Here is a 16986-nt window from a genome sequence, read left to right as displayed (position 1 = left end):
TGTAAAGGAACAACAAAAAAAAAAAAAGAGGGAGGTAAAACAAGAAGGGGACAGGAGCAAGAAAAAAATACATAAATAGAGCAGTAAGACCACATGTAGCTAGAAAGTACAACCACATCTATTATCCCAATAGCATATGCTATAGTTTGGCTACTATTTATTTGCCTGGCATCCCTCTTAAATCATTTTTGTGCCCATCCAGATTAACTGTGTGAGCTGATGATACCTTGACTTAATATAAGGTTGCTCTTTTCAGTTCACGTGTCATTTAAAGTCTTAAAAAAATTCACTGCTTGTTATTCAGTATTCTGTGTTTTCATGAACTGAGTACATTTTTTTTCTTTTATGTATGAGAACCACGGACTAGAAAGCAGAAAATATGAAAATTAACTACTCACTGAGAAGGTGGAAGCTTGAAGGAGAGAGGGAGAGAGGGAGAGAGGGAGAGAGGGAGAGAGGGAGAGAGGGAGAGAGGGAGAGAGAGAGAGAGAGAGAGAGAGAGAGAGAGAGAGAGAGAGAGAATGAGAGTCTGTCTTTTACGGTTTGTACTTTGTAAGCTGTGGGTGTAACTCAATTTCCTCACCACCCACATAAAAAGGTTGCCACCCAATCACTGTTTTTTCTAGCCCAAACCCCTCCTCTTTGAATTTGGCTAGAAGAGAACCTAGAAAAGACTGCCCTTTCTGGACATTGCACTGTGACATATAAAAGCTGCTAGCGGCCTCTGTAGCCAGCAGCACTCAAACCTTGCAGAGTTTTGCTCTGAGAGTTTCTAATAAGACACACTCCTCTTACAAGAGTTCTTGCTACAACTTAGCAAAGAACTGTAAATTTTTGGAAGGACAGTATATTCATTTTGGCAGTGTGCAGAGGTAAGCTCTTTAGCTCAACAGGTTTATTTTGCATGCAATTATTTGAAAATAGCTCAGATTATATTGTACTTTTTTTTTTTACAGAACTTAGATTATATTATTATAATTTTTTGTCTGTGTTCTCTCACTTGGTTGGTGTCCATACATGTCTGGGAGATATGATCAGCACATTTTCTGTTGCAACCTGTGGTGCATTTTTCTTCTTCACTCTCAAGATGAACATCAGTTCCTAAAGATTTCCCTCTGAAAATAAACAAATAGTAATGGACACTGTGGTTCAGGCTCTAGGGATAAAGGGCTCACACCCATTTTAGGATTAGTAGTCATGCTGTTTCTTTCCATCTATAGGAATTTCCTCATAATACTCAGTAAACAGAGACTATACTAGGATGTCTTCAAGACCTATGCACAGCATTTATTTGATTTTCTTTTTTTTTTTTTTTGAGAAAATAAGATCAAGCAATGTTTCCTAATGATGACTTTGTACATCTATATATTCTCCCCCTTCCTTTTTTATTTTTTTTTCCTTCTCATAGACCCTAACTCTACTTTCTACTTTAAAGCAAAGCTCACCTGATGGCCTCTCTGGCACCACTCAAAATGACAGTGTTCTGTGCCTTCAGTAGTGTACTCCTGTTCTCCCTTCTCTCGGAAGCAAGTGCCCTTGCCTTACTCAATTCCACTGACTCATCCCCGCCAACCAATAATTTCACTGACATTGAAGCGGCTCTAAAAGCACAGCTAGATTCTGCGGATATCCCCAAAGCCAGGCGGAAACGCTACATTTCACAGAATGACATGATCGCCATTCTTGATTATCACAATCAAGTCCGGGGCAAAGTGTTCCCACCAGCAGCAAACATGGAATATATGGTAAGAAAACTTTGTTTCCCTTGAGTTCTGGGTTATGGAGCTTTATTTTAAGTGTACATTTGAAGAACTTAGTCTTTATATGTTAAAGGTTATGGGTGGGACTATTTTATACATTTTGATTAGGAATTGTTCTCAGATTACTGTTAAATACTGTTCCCTCCAAGAATTAAGATGGTGTGTGTGTGTGTGTGTGTGTGTGTGTGTGTGTGTGTGTGTTATGTTGACTGGTCACATTTGAAAAGTTCTATAATTTTTTTTTTCATATGGAACTTTTTCTGTGACTTCTTTATCAGGTAAAACATTTCTTACAAATAATGTCTTAAAAGTTACAGGTTTTATGTGCCAATTTCTGGACAATTGTCTTTTCCTTTCTTGGGCAGATCTCTTCCCAGAAGCTAATCTATTTGTGTTCTCAGAGAACATGCTGACTTTACCCTCCCTGTGATTTAATGCTTTGTCCTGTAGATAACAGAAGAGCCAGAACTCATACACACAGTTCCAAATTGCCATGAACACATTCTTTGCTCGCTTTTAAAAACAGACTTTCTGTGTTTAAGCCATTTTACTTAGGAAGTAAAACAAAATAAAACCCAAATTGATATCAAAAGGAAAAATACATTTTAAAGCTTTGTTTTAATTTTTGGTTTTGAATTAATACAATATTTTGATCCAGCACCTTACCAAGAGCAAAACCTAGAATTTGTGTAACATAATAAAGATTACTGATAATAGTAACTATATTGTGGTAGGAGGAGACCACTAGTGACTTTTTATAAGTGTGGAGATAACATTTAGAATTCCTAGAAGATTATAAATTCATCTGTTTTATTTAGATAAGTTTTAACTTTGACAAATTTCTGATGTTAGAGTAACAAGACAATCAAAGGTAAATTATGAAAGTCACCATTCAAAGAAGACTATAAAAATGCATTTTCCCAGGACTTTAAGGAAATAACTAAAATTAAGTGTAATGGATGGATTTTTTAATTACTTTTTTTTTTTAACCAGTGCACTGTTCAGCTTTGGCTTATGGTGGTGTGGGGGAATTGAACTGGGTCTTTGGAACCTCAGGCATGAGAGTCTGTTTATATAATCATTATGTTATCTATCCCCCCGCCCATTACCACTGTTGATGTATGAGAAGTAACATAGTAATTATGAATGGAAAATCTGAGTTCTCTAATACAAATGCTTGGGTTCAACCTCTAGACCTGGAATATAAGGTGCATAATTTTTTTTCACCTCACTGTGTTCTAAATTATCAGCTCTAACATAGTGATTAAAGAGTATCAGCCACATAGCACTGTTATAAAGAATGTAACTAGTTAAAAGGTTAACAGTTATACTGCAGTTTACAGTAAATATATGTATTATATAAAATATTTATTTATATATTTATAATATAATATATAATGTATATTTATATATTATATAAATTTTATATATTTATATATTACATATATAATATGTAAATTATATATAATATAATTTTGCTTTCATGGGTTTCTGTGAACCTGTGGAAGATATGCAATGCAAACTCATTCAAAACATAAACCAGAAACAAATATGCACATCATCTTGTTTAAGAAATTGATTATGAGAGAAATGTGAATAGGCATCTTTCTATATGAGATGGGAAAAACATGAAGCATCCTAATTTTGGGCTACAGACTATTATCTGGCAGTGATTTTATATAGACTACAGTGAAGACAGCAGGGCCAGCTTTGGAGGTGGCTCAAATTTTAACTCAGTTACTTACAGAACAGTCTTGTGCACTGGTTATTTAAAACTGCTAAGACACAATTTTTCTCATGTGTAGAAGGATATAACCAGTTTACCCAATAACCAGTTTATACACTATGCAATTCATTATTTTTATTGATACTGAAGAAAGAACAACCATCATCAGAAAGCTGAGGTGGAATATAACATATAAAAATAGGTCAGAAAAAACCCACATTGCACATTATCAGAACTTCACTAGGATGAGCCAAGTTTTTTAGACAGAAACAGAGAAGAGACCAGAACACTCAGGCTTCTCAGGCTTCCTTAGGGCTGAGCTCAAAGCTGGGTCAGAGCATGATAAAGCAATGCACTATCCAGGTGAGTTATCTTCCCTGCCCACCACATTTTTACAGTTATATTTTCCCCACTGATCAATAACTAATTTATTCCACATGCACATTTAGTTATTTCTATGTGCCAAGGACTTAGATAATTGCTTTCATAGATGACTTGCATCCTTCCTAAGTGGTCACGATTGTGATCTTCATTTTATAAAGATGAAATCACTTACACCTTGAGACACTAATGACTGGGCCAGTGTGGTATGTGCAATGAATGTTAAGCTTTGGAATTTAGGTTTGAATGATTTCAAAATCCATGCTTATACTGGAGAGAATCTTATCTCCTAAATCTAGCACATGTTCCATTGCAGTGAACCCCTAGAAATGTCAGAATATCTTCTTCAAAATGCCAGCTGAAATACTGTAGAACAACATTTTGTCATCTCTCCATGGTTACTCAGTTATATAGTTAAGTGCTTGTAAATCTTCCTTAGCTAAGGTAATGAGAAAACGTACTTAGAAAATCAAATAGGACTGCCTTCACCTATTATAAAGGAACTGCAAATAGTTCACTCATCCATGTGTTAATTTATTAATATTCATTTATTATTTATTAAAATTATAAATTAATTTATTAGTAAGCATAAATCTTTAACTCTGGATATTTTCTCATTATAGCTGACTGAGTTGTAAATCATTTCTTCAACAAGTTTCCACCACAGTCTCTTTCATACCACTGACTGTCCTGCTAATGTTTCTACTTTACTTTTCTCCATGATCTAAGAACCCTACCCTTCCAGTTACTCAGAGTGTTATGTCTTAATACTTATACTCATAGTCACATTTCACTACTCCTTTCTTTGAACTTCTTTCTTCATGTCAATAATGCTAAGTTCAGTTGTCAGACTTTATAGTTTTTTGTATACACTTCTTACAAACTTTATATATAACTCATCAGAATGCTGTCTATCTAGATTTGCTAACTTTCCTACTTTTACTTTCTTATGCAATTTCTTGTGGATAGAGAATGATCAACCGTTACTTGATAAATTTTGTTGAAATCTCTGTGAAATGCTGTTTATAAGTAGGACCAATATCAACATTATTTGAAATACTTCATTTCATAAATGAAGTACCTTTCAAATGTAGTGATATAGATAGGACTTAAGACATACACGTTAAGCTTCTTGACTTGGGACTTCTGTTCTACAATTAGTTTGCTGACTAATTTCCAGCGTTCCTTAGACACCAGCTGTTTTTCATTCTTCCCAAGGCCAGCTTAAAGTATGACTTTAAACCACAAACCACAATAGTTTCTTAGAAGAATTATCCCCAAAAGAATGAAATTGCAAGACTCACACTTAGGGTACATTTTATAGGCTATTATATGAATTGAAGTCAATTGAGTAGACTAATTAAAATATTTTTAACTCTTTCTATTAAAAGAGTACAATCAAAGATATTAGAATCTTTAAAGTATAAATTTTCAAAAAATAAAAGACCAAAGCAAATAAAAAACAAACAAAAAACTCAACATATATCAGTATATGGTGTTAAGTAAGACGGATGCAATAGAGGGGCTACAGATAAATATGGTGGGAATACAAAGAAAGAAGTGGTAATATCTACTTAACAAAACATGAAAAGCTCTTTGTGGGAGGAACACTCAGTAGGTGCTTAAGAAGAAGCATGGTTGGATGTCACCTTAGATGATGGGATGTGTGAATAAAATCATCAGGAATGAAAAGCCAGGTTTGTTTTACTTTTGTGTAGTTTGAGGAAATATTGGAAATTCTTTATACAAAAGCAATTTATTTTTGTGTTGGTGGTATAATGTTAAGTATATCTGCCTTCCAAAAGCAATTGGAAGAGTAGGAAATAGTGTGTGAAGCCCTGGGATTAATCCAGGGTACCACATGGGAACACCATGGACAGCGCAGGGGCCAGTGTGTTGGTGTTTTTCTCTTTTGTTCCTCTTTTACTCACTCACTGTGTGTGTGTGTGTGTGTGTGTGTGTGTGTGTGTGTGTGTGTGTGTGTGTGTGTTGAAATAAAAATAAAAAAATGGACTGTGTGGTACCTACAGTACAGGAGATAGCACTCCTCACAAATAGTACAAAGACCTGGGAGCAGGCAATGTAAAAATAATGACAGAAGCCAAAGAAGTCAAACGTGAAATAAAATGTAATATGATTTCAAGACATCAATGTGGCCATGATGACAACATCGTTTACTTTTATTTGTTTCCTGTCTGAAAATGTTATTTTCTGTGATAAGGTTTTCTATGATGCTCTAGAAAAGAGTAAATGTTATTTGTTACCAAGTTACAGGCATTATTAACAGAATGCTAGGTTGTTGGAAAAGTCATGACATACACAATAATTCATGACCTGGGAAAAATAAAAATATTGATTTTGTTTATTGGGCTTCATGTGCAAGAGTGAGTATATAGAATAGACTTCTTTTGGTTTTATCAGTGGTTGACTAAATACTTGTGATGTCTATCCTAGTTATTCCATGGCCACACTTCCCCTGATGTCTATCCTTATCATTTTTCATTGAAGGCATACATAGTCCCACATGGCATATTTCCTCTCAATGAGGAAAGATAACTACATTTTCTTGTTATCAATAGGGAATATTTGGTGTGCCTATGCCTAATCATTTCAATGAATGTTTTTATGAGCACTAGAAAGTCTTGGGATTTCCAGACAACTGTGAAGTGAGAAACATTGCTGACAGAAAGGCATTTCTCTAGCATATCTGAACCTGTCCTTTTAAATGTAGAAAGTTTGTAAACTCCTTGATTTCAAGTGGAAATTGGGGCACATTTTATAGAAGTTCTTTTCCAGGATGCATGTCACTTGGTGATGCCTGTTTAGTTTTACTTATATAAAATGATGAGTATCACCTATGGGACCAGCTGATAGAAGAATATCTTGCAATTGTATTGAATGTATATTCTAAGAAAATACAACTGTGAAATTATCAACAAGAGATGATTTGGAGCTTCACCACTAGATGGCAGACAAAAAATGTAAAGTGCACATAAGCCTCATATATGGCAACTCTTGTATATTCATCACTACTTTTTTGGTGGCAAGTGAGATTAAATCACATGTAACAGTACAAAAAAATAAAAGAAAGAATTTTTTTTTATTCCTAAGAGGTCTTTAAAGATCTTAGGCCATAGTTAGGTCACTGACAACAGTAAATATTTGTTGTAGACGTGAATAAAGTCTCTCAAGCCAGAGGAATAGTCAAGTCTGTTAGAGCACCAACTTGTATGCCTGAGGCTCCGAAATTACCTAGCCCCACCTTAAGCTGACACTTGGAAGTACTCTAGTCCTTTCCTTCTCTCCCTTTCTTTCTCTCTGCCACTCTTTTTTTTTTTAACTTTTAAAAAATTTTTATTTACTTATTATTGGATAGAGACAGAGAGAAACCAGGAAGGGAGTAGGAGATAGCAAGAAAAAACAGACACAGAGAGAGACACCTGTTGCCCTGCAGGTGGGGACTCTGCTACTTTCTTAATAAATAAAACTTAAAAAATCAATCTTTCTCACTTTTCCTGAGCATCCTGTGTAAAGAGCATGTAGCCATGGTGCTCCAATGGGGAAGAATTAGGCACTCAATCTATAATATTTACTCATGAACCTAGTATTTAAGATAGAGGACTGAAAGTGGAGCTCGGAAAAACTTACTAGGAAATACTGTGAACAGAAAAGGTGCAAGGTTGTGAATTGAGTGCTATAAAAAAGAGAAATAGGGGGCCGGTGGTGTCCTGGTTGAGTGCATACATTACAGTGCACAAGAACCTGGGTTTGAGCCCCTGGTCCCCCCCATCTGCAGGGGGAAAGCTTTTCAAGTGGTGAAACTGTGTTGCAGGACTCTCTCTCTCTCTCTCCCTCCCTCCCTCTCTCTCTCTCTCTCTCCTCCTTCCCTCTTGATTTCTGGCTGCCTCTATCCAGTAAATAAATAAAGATAAATAAAATAATAAATAAGATAAAATATACTCAGGTATCTGATGATAGAGTGGGACCTGAGTTGAGAGTGAGAGTATTTGCAGACGTCAGTCATGGGGCAATGAGAAACTATGCCCATGTGTCAACAACTGTAAACCAATAGCCCCATAATAAAATAATAAAAAAGAATAAATACAGGTGTATTCATATCATATGAGGTATGTCTTAACCCAGACATGATCACAGGAAATTCTTCTAGATGGAAATGATTTAAAATATCAAATGTAATAAATAGAAGTTGTAAAGGAGGGTTCTTTAAATTAAAGTCATAATAATTAATGTGACCTAGATTTAGCATACTATAGAATAAAATAAGGTTTGATGAAGCCAGAGAAGGCATGCATAAACTTGAGTTTTATTTTAAGATAACAAGAAGTGGTTGAAGGTATTTACCCTTGAGTAGTTATGAATGTGACATATTTTATTGTCTTACGAGAACTTAGAAGTAGTCATTTGCTTCAAGGATAGGTTAAATTAAAAAGAAAACTCACAGTTTAAACTGGTCAAGCAAAATACCTTAGAATGAAATATCAAGACTGAGGTTCTGGAATGATAAGATTTGGATTTTTCCACCTATGTTACCTACAGTCAGGAATAAAACTTTTTTTTTTGGAATAAATATGGAAGAATACTCAACAAGTTGTGTTTTTAGGGGCCACGTAGTGGTGTACCTGGTTGAGCACATGTTACAATGCACAAGGCCCTGGGTTCAAGCCCCCATCCCCACCTGTAAGGGGAAAAGCTTTACAAGTGGTGAGGTAGTGCTGTAGGTGTCTCTCTGTCTCTCTTCCTCTCTATCTCCCCCTTTTCTCTCAATTTCTAGCTGTCTCTGTCCAATAAATAAATAAAGATAATAAATTTAAAAAACTTTAAAAGTTGTGTTTTTAAACTAAATTTTCATGCCATCTTAAAATTTCACACTACATAGTACAAACTGAAATAGTCAAGAAATGTTACTTAAGGACACAATATTTTTCCACTAAAAGTACATCAAAATCATATTTCATAGTCTTGCTAAATATGAACATTCTACTAAATCTGTCTGCATTCCAGTAAGATCATATTTTCAGCAAGCAGTAGGTAGGCGGAAAGGCATTTGAATTCTTCTGAGCATTGGCAAGATATGAAATTTGCATGCTTATCACAAGCCAGTTTAACAATCAAAAAATAAATGTTTTGATTATTATAACAACAAGATGCAAAAATTAACCACTTATGAAAATGTCTTCCTAGATCCTAAACACAGTATTAAATGGTAGCTAATGGACATTATGTTTCTCTAGACAGGAGACTTACTACTAAAATAAATCAACAAGTGGTCATAAAAGTCAAAGATAAAACATATCTTAAAGTGGGACTTAAGGAGCAGAATCAGTAAATTTTAAAACTTTTAAGTTTCCAATTTTTAATTTTCCCAGAATGTTACTTTCCCCAAGGGCAAGCTCCTTGTTTATTTGTACATAATTCTACTATTTTGGGGGCACTTTTTTCTTTACTAATGCCTACTTAGGTAATCTTTTTTTATTGATCTAATAATGATCAACAAGTTTGTAGGACAAGAGGGGTACAATTCTACACAATTCCCACCACGAGAGTTCCATATCCCATCCCATCCATTGGAAGTTTACCTATTTTTACCCCTCTGGGAGTATGGACCAAGGATCATTATATGGTGCAGAAGGTGGAAGGTCTGGTTTCTATAAATGCTTCTCCGCTGGACATGGGCATTGGCAGATCAATATATACTTCTAGTCTGTTTCTATCTTTCCATAGTGGGGCAGGGTTCTGGGAGGTGGGGTTCTAGGACATATTAGTAAAGTCGTCTTCTTAGGGATGTCAGCCTGGCATCACGGTAGCAACTGCAACTTGGAGAGTGAAAAGCATTAAGATATAGAGCAGAACAAATTGTTTAATAATCAAAAATCTAAAGGTAAAAATAGAGCAGATGAGATTTGGGATCTCCATTTTGGAAAAAGCTAGGAAGCCTATTTTAGATATATTCCAAGGAGCCCATGACTTTAATAATTTTCGCCTGAGCCTGACATTTAACATAATGCTATGTTCAACAAATGAAGCAAACAAGTAGAAAGACACAAAAAGACACCATAAAGTACTGAATAAAATAGTTTCTACTTAGACCTAGATACCCTCCTCACCTACTGCCTATTTAGCTTCCCTCAATTATACTTAGGTAATCTTAAAACCTGATTTCTTCAGGCTGCAAAATAACATGACAAAAACATGACACAATTCTAAGCTTAGTAAGTTTTTCTAGTTCAGTGACCTCACAACCATGCCACTGTATAAATCTCCAGTAACTACTACATACACTTCTGCACTAACAGAACTGTGCTAAGGATTTTTCTTTTTTTATTTTTAAATTGTCTTTATTTATTTGTGGTATAGGGACAGCCAGAAAGTGAGAGGGAAGGGGGAGACAGAGAAGAAGAGAGACAGAGAAACATCTGCAGCGCTGCTTCAACACCTGCAAAGCTTTCCCCCTGCTGGTGGGGACTGGGGGCTTGAACCCAGGTCCTTCAACATTGTAACATGTGTGCTCAACCAGGTGCACCACCTCCCAGCCCCTGTGCTAAGTATTTTTCAGTTACTATTCTAGCCTTTCTAACAGACTTGAGAGATAGAGACTATATTATCCATTAAGAAAGACACTCCAACTTGGTGAACATAGGTGACACTGACAAGATCACAGGGAAAATAAATCATAAAGATGAGAATGCAGGCTTTTGAATGGTATACAACATATGTCCCTTTCCTCTCCTATGCTTTAGCACTTCCCATGTGGCGCTAGAGTGAAAATATTTAGTTTAGTTAAAGGTTATTAAAAGTAATGTGTAGTGGATTCATAGTCCAGCACCTAGCCCCAGTGATAACCCTTGAGGAAAAAAGAAAAAAGAATGCAAAAAAAATGTGTAATACTGAGGGGACATGTGGTGGTTCACCCAGTTACACATACATAATATTCCACACAAGGACACGTTCAAGCCTCCACTCCCCACCTGCAGAGGGGATGCTTCATGAGCGGCGAAGCAGGTCTGCAGGTGTCTTTCTCTCTTTCTCTCTCTATCTCCCCCTCCCCTCTCAATTTCTCTCTGTTCTACAGAATAAAATAGAAAAAAAAAAGTATCAAATAGCTGCCAGAGGCAATGAATTCATAGTACAGGCACCAACAATTCCCTATGATAACATTAGAGGCAAAAAAAAAAATTAAGGCTGAACTAATCAGTATTAGCAGTAAGGAGAGAAGCTGCTTTGAGGAAAGAAGCTGAGGGAGATATTACCAAAGACCACATGGGAGCCTGGCAGCGGTACACACAGCAGAGTGCACACATCATCACCAGGCACAAGAACCAGGTTCAAGCTCCTGGTCCCCAGTTGCAGAGGATGAAGCCTGACTAGTGGTACCAGAGCTTGAACCTGGGCTACATGTATGCAAAGCACATGTAATGCTTTGCTGTAATGGGTGTGTTACCTGTCTGGACTCCTATATCTTATCTGACAACATCGCTGAATATGGCTAAGTTACAGAGTCATCTGCAAAGCAGATTCTTTTTATGTATTTTGCTAATTGTTCTAACTAGGGATTCTAACACTATGATAAATAATAGTGGTGAGAGTAGCACTCTTATATTGTACTGGTTACTGGAGGAATTGATTTCTTAATTTTTCATAATAGAGTATTGTGGTTTACATGATTCTTACTACATTCAGAATTGCTCCATCTATCCCCACTTACTGAAAAAGTTTATCATAAATGAATGTGGAAGCTTATATTTTATCTATATTGATTGATATAATCATATGCTTTTTTTTCTTCATTTTATATGGTATATTATAGGAATTGATAATTGTTTGTTGAACCATCCTTGCATTTCTGAAATAGAACCCACTCGATCATGCTGTATGATCCTTTAAATATACTACTGAATTAGATCAAACATTTGTTTTTTTATTTTATTTATTTTATTTTATTTTTTATTTTATTTAAATTTTTAATTTAAGAAAGGATTAGTGAACAAAAGCATAAGGTAGGAGGGGTACAACTCCACACAATTCCCACCACCCAATCCCCATAACCCACCCTCTCCCATGATAGCCTTCCCATTCTCTAGCCCTCTGGGAGCATGGACCCAGGGTCGTTGAGGGTTGCAGAAGGTAGAGGGTCTGGCTTCTGTAATTGCTTCCCCGCTGAACATGGGCGTTGACTGGTCGGTCCATACTCCCAGTCTGCCTCTCTCTTTCCCTAGTAAGGTGTGTCTCTGGGGAAGCTGAGCTCCAGGACACATTGGTGGGGTCTTCAATCCAGGGAAGCCTAGCCAGCATCCTGGTGGCATCTGGAACCTGGTGATTGAAAAGAGAGTTAACATACAAAGCCAAACAATTTGTTGAGCAATCATGGATCCCAAGATTGGAATAGTGGAGAGGAAGTGTTAGGGAGGTACTCACTGCAAACTCTAGTGTAATCCTGCTTTCAGGTATATATTTTGCAGTAGTTTATGGATACGTGTGCACATACGCTCTCTCTCACAGAAACTGGTGTATGTCTAGGTTATGGGACTTTGTTAGAAAGTGAACTACCTGAGATGAAATTAGAGTGTACTATAAAAGGAAAGGTCTCACCCGAGTAATGAAGCTGAAGGGTTGTCATTCCACACGTGAAGTCTCTGGATACACACTGAGGTGAAGCATGTTGAGATGGCAATCGTTGCTTTGGTTAGGTTGTGATCGGCGGATGCAATATTATTTGGTATGGATTGGGAGAAGCATACGGGAAAGTGAGCCCTATCCAAGGGTGCCAGGACTGGGGGAAGTAGGGGCTCTATAGTGAAGATGTGAGGTTCCTGCTGTCTTAGGGTTCAAAAAGACAATCAATAGTTAATATTATGATCACATTATTTGTTAATTGGGTTAACTTTGAAAAGTCCCTTTGTTATGGTTTGCTGTACAGTACCCAGTATCTTGTATATAGCTGTGCTATTGGAAGCTTCTAATCTACTTGGTCTAGGCTTTTGAGAGAGTCCGCATATCAAACACGTAGCCTATCTATTAAAAAGATTCAGTTTGTCTTTTGAGAACCTTTGAGACATGCAATTGATTTCCCCCTCTCATATTAATTAACTACTGATTTATATGTCTACATTTTGCTAGGAGTGTACATAAACACCATTCCCATCACCAAAGGACCGTGACCCATCCCTCCCGCCCATTCCCACCCCCCACTGGCCCAGGAAGCTACATGTCTACCCCTCACCACTGGGTTTTTACTTTGGTGCCCTACTTACAATTTGATCAGGTCCTGCTTTTAGTTTCCCTTTCAGATCTTCTAAGTCAGCTTCTATTGATGAGGGGGATCATCCCATACTCATCTTTAACTTTCTGACTTAGTCCACTTAACATAATTCCTTCTAGCTCTGTCCAAGCTGGGTCAGAGAAGGTGGGTTCATTGTTCTTGATAGCTGCATAGTATTCCATTGTGTATATATACCACAGCTTTCTCAGCCATTCATCTGTTGTTGGGCACCTGGGTTGCTTCCAGGTTTTAGCTATTATGAATTGTGCTGCTATGAACATAGGAGTACACACCTCTTTTTGGTTGGGTGTTATGGAGTCCTTGGGGTATAACCCCAGGAGAGGAATTATTGGGTCATATGGAAGGTCCATGTCTAGCCTTCTGAGAGTTTTCCAGACTGCTCTCCACAGAGGCTGTACCAATTTACATTCCCACCAGCAATGTAAAAGAGTTCCTCTGTCCCCACATCCTCTCCAGCATTTGTTGCTGCTGTCCTTTTTGATGTATGCCATTCTTACAGGAGTGAGGTGGTATCTTAGTGTTGTCTTAATTTGCATTTCTCTGACAATCAGTGACCTAGAGCAGTTTTTCATATGTTTGTTAGCCTTTTGGATCTCCTCTGTGGTGAATGTTTTGTTCATTTCCTCTGCCCATTTTTGGATGGGGTCATTTGCTTTTTTGCGGCTGAGTTTGCTGAGCTCTTTATATATTTTGGTGATTAGTTTCTTGTCTGATGTCTGGCATGTGAAGATCTTCTCCCATTCTGTGAGGGGTCTCTCTGTTTGTTTAATAGTTTCTTTGGATGTGCAGAAGCTTTTCAATTTGATGTAGTCCCATTGGTTTGTTTCTGCTTTGGTCTTCCTTGCAATTGGGTTTGATTCATCAAAGATATCCTTGAGGTGTAGATGGGAAAGTGTTTTACCAATGTTTTCCTCTAAGTATTTGATTGTTTCTGGTCTGACATCCAGGTCTTTGATCCATTTGGAGTTGATTTTTGTTTCTGGTGAGATAAAGTGGTTCAATTTCATTCTTCTGCATGTTTCAACCCAGTTTTCCCAGCACCATTTATTGAAGAGAGCCTCCTTCTTCCATTTAATCCTTTGGGCCCCCTTATCAAAGATTAGATGCCCATAGGTGTTGGGATTTACTTCTGGGGTTTCAATTCTGTTCCACTGGTCTGTGTGCCTATTTTTGTTCCAGTACCATGCTGTTTTGATGATGATGGCTTTATAATATAGTTTAAGGTCTGGGAGTGTGATGCCTCCATTTCTGTTTCTTTTCCTTAGGATGGTTTTGGCAATTCTAGGTGTTTTCAGGTTCCAGATAAATGATTGTAGTGTTTGTTCTATTCTCTTAAAGAAGCTTGGCGGAACTTTGATGAGTATTGCATTAAATTTGTATATGGCTCTGGGGAGAATGTTCATTTTGATGATATTTATTCTTCCAATCCATGAGCATGGGATATCTTTCCATTTCTTGGTATCAGTTTCTATCTCCTTGAGTAGCGACTCATAGTTTTCAGCATACAAGTCTTTCACTTCTTTGGTCAACTTTATTCCTAGGTATTTGATTGATTTTGCTGAAACAGTAAATGGTAGTGATTTCTGGATGTCTTCTTCTTCAGATTTAGTGTTTGCATAAAGAAATGCCACTGATTTTTGTACATTGATTTTGTAGCCTGATACCTTGCTATATTGCCTAACAACTTCCAGTAATTTTCTACTGGATTCTTTAGGTCTTTCTATGTATACTATCATATCATCTGCAAATAGTGAGAGCTTGACTTCTTCCCTTCCAATCTGTATCCCTTTGATTTCTTTCTCTTGCCTGATTGCTATGGCAAGAACTTCCAATACTATGTTGAAGAGTAACGGTGACAGTGGGCAGCCCTGTCTAGTCCCTGATCTGAGGGGGAATGCTTTCAGCTTCTCTCCATTGAGTATGATGTTGGCTGTAGGTTTGCTATATATAGACTCCACTATCTTGAGGAATTTCCCATCTATTCCCATTTTTTGTAGAGTTTTGAGCATGAATGGGTGTTGGATTTTGTCAAAGGCTTTCTCTGCATCTATTGAGATAATCATGTGGTTTTTGGCTTTGCTTTTATTGATGTGATGAATGACATTGATTGATTTATGGATGTTGAACCAGCCTTGCATTCCTGGGATGAATCCCACTTGGTCATGATGAACAATCTTTTTGATGTGTTGCTGTATCCGGTTGGCCAAGATCTTGTTTAATATTTTGGCATCTATGTTCATCAGAGATATTGGTCTGTAGTTTTCCTTTTTTGTTCTGTCCCTATCAGCTTTTGGTATCAGGGTGATGTTGGCTTCATAAAAGGTGGAAGGGAGTATTCCTGTTTCTTCAATCTTATGGAATAGCTTAAGAAGTATGGGTATTAACTGTTTCCTGAAAGTTTTGTAGAATTCGTTTGTGAAGCCATCTGGTCCAGGACTTTTGTTGTTGGGGAGATTCTTAATAACGGTTTCAATTTCTTTGTCTGTGACTGGTGTATTTAGATTTTGTAGTTCTTCTTGGTTCAGTTTTGGAAGTGCATAGGTTTCTAGGAATTGTTCCATTTCTTCCAGATTCTCTAGCTTGGTGGCATATAGTTCTTTATAGAAGTTTCGCAGAATTCTCTGGATTTCTGTGGTGTCAGTTGTGATATCTCCTGTATCGTTTACAATTCTATTAATTTGAGTCTTCTCTCTTTTTTGTTTGGTGAGTCTGGCTAGGGGTTTGTCAATTTTGTTTATCTTTCAAAGAACCAACATTTGGCTTCATTGATCTTTTGTATGGTTCTTTTATTTTCGATGTTGTTTATTTCTGCTCTAACTTTAGTGATTTCTGTCCTTCTGGTTGCTTAGGGTTCCTTTGTTCCTCTTCCTCTAAGTCCTTGAGGTGTGTAGTAAGTTCGTTCATTTGGGCTTCTTCTTGGTGTTTAATATGTGATTGTATAGCTATAAGTTTCCCTCTCAGTACTGCTTTAGCTGTGTCCCAAATATTTTGATAGGTTGTGTCTTCATTTTCATTAGTTTCCAGGAACATTTGAATTTCCTGTTTGAGTGAGTGTCTGACCCAGTGGTTCTTAAGGAGCATGTTGTTTAGTTTCCAAATTCTATGTCTTTTAATAATTTTCCGTTTGTTGTTAAAAGTTAGTTTTACTCCACTGTGGTCTGAGAAGATACTTGGGATGATTTCAATGCTCTTGAATTTATTGATGCTGTCTTTGTGGCCTAACATGTGGTCTATCCTTGAGTATGTGTTGTGTGGATTTGAAAAGAAGGTGTATTCCAGTTTTTTGGGGTGGAGGAGTCTGAAAATGTCCAAGAGGTCTAGTCTGTCAATCTCTTCATTCAATTCTCTTGTATCTTTATTGGTTCTCTGCTTTGTTGATCTGTCTAAGTGTGAGAGTGGGGTATTGAAGTCTCCCACTATTATTGTATTACTATTGATGTATTTTTGAAATTCTTTCAATAGGTGTTTAATGTATTTAGATGGTCCCTCGTTGGGTGCATAGATGTTAATAATTGTTAAGTCTTCTTGGCTGATTGATCCTCTAATCATTATGTAATGTCCTTGCCTATCTTTTATTACTTTATTTAATTTAAAATCTATCGTGTCTGAGATGAGAATGGCTGTTCCTGCCCTTTTTTGTGGACCGTTAGCCTGTATGATAGTTTTCCATCCTTTCACTTTAAGTCTGTGTTTATCTTGTTGTGACAGATGTGATTCTTGCAAGCAGCATATGGTTGAGTTATGTTTTCTGATCCATCCCCCCACCCTGTGCCTTTTGATGGGTGAGTTTAAGCCATTGACATTTATTGATATTATGGATT

The 16986-nt window shown here is 36.9% G+C and overlaps 1 protein-coding gene across 2 annotated transcripts in view; it reads left to right on the top strand.

The window, feature by feature from the left end:
- Positions 1 to 727: 727 nt before the first annotated feature.
- The window catches only part of PI15 (peptidase inhibitor 15), a 35589-nt gene continuing 19330 nt past the window's right edge, over positions 728 to 16986 (top strand). The window contains exons 1-2 of one of the 2 annotated variants that reach the window (XM_007525801.2): positions 728 to 872; positions 1436 to 1745. In XM_007525801.2, the coding sequence (XP_007525863.2) occupies positions 1449 to 1745 (297 nt within the window). In that variant the 5' untranslated portion in view covers positions 728 to 872; positions 1436 to 1448. Of the gene's footprint in view, positions 873 to 1408; positions 1746 to 16986 lie in introns of both variants that reach the window. The other variant, XM_060199982.1, reaches the window with a different exon arrangement.

This window comes from Erinaceus europaeus, chromosome 1 (assembly GCF_950295315.1).
Source record: "Erinaceus europaeus chromosome 1, mEriEur2.1, whole genome shotgun sequence".
NCBI classification, from domain to species: domain Eukaryota; kingdom Metazoa; phylum Chordata; class Mammalia; order Eulipotyphla; family Erinaceidae; genus Erinaceus; species Erinaceus europaeus.
This window is presented reverse-complemented; position numbering and strand designations above follow the sequence as displayed.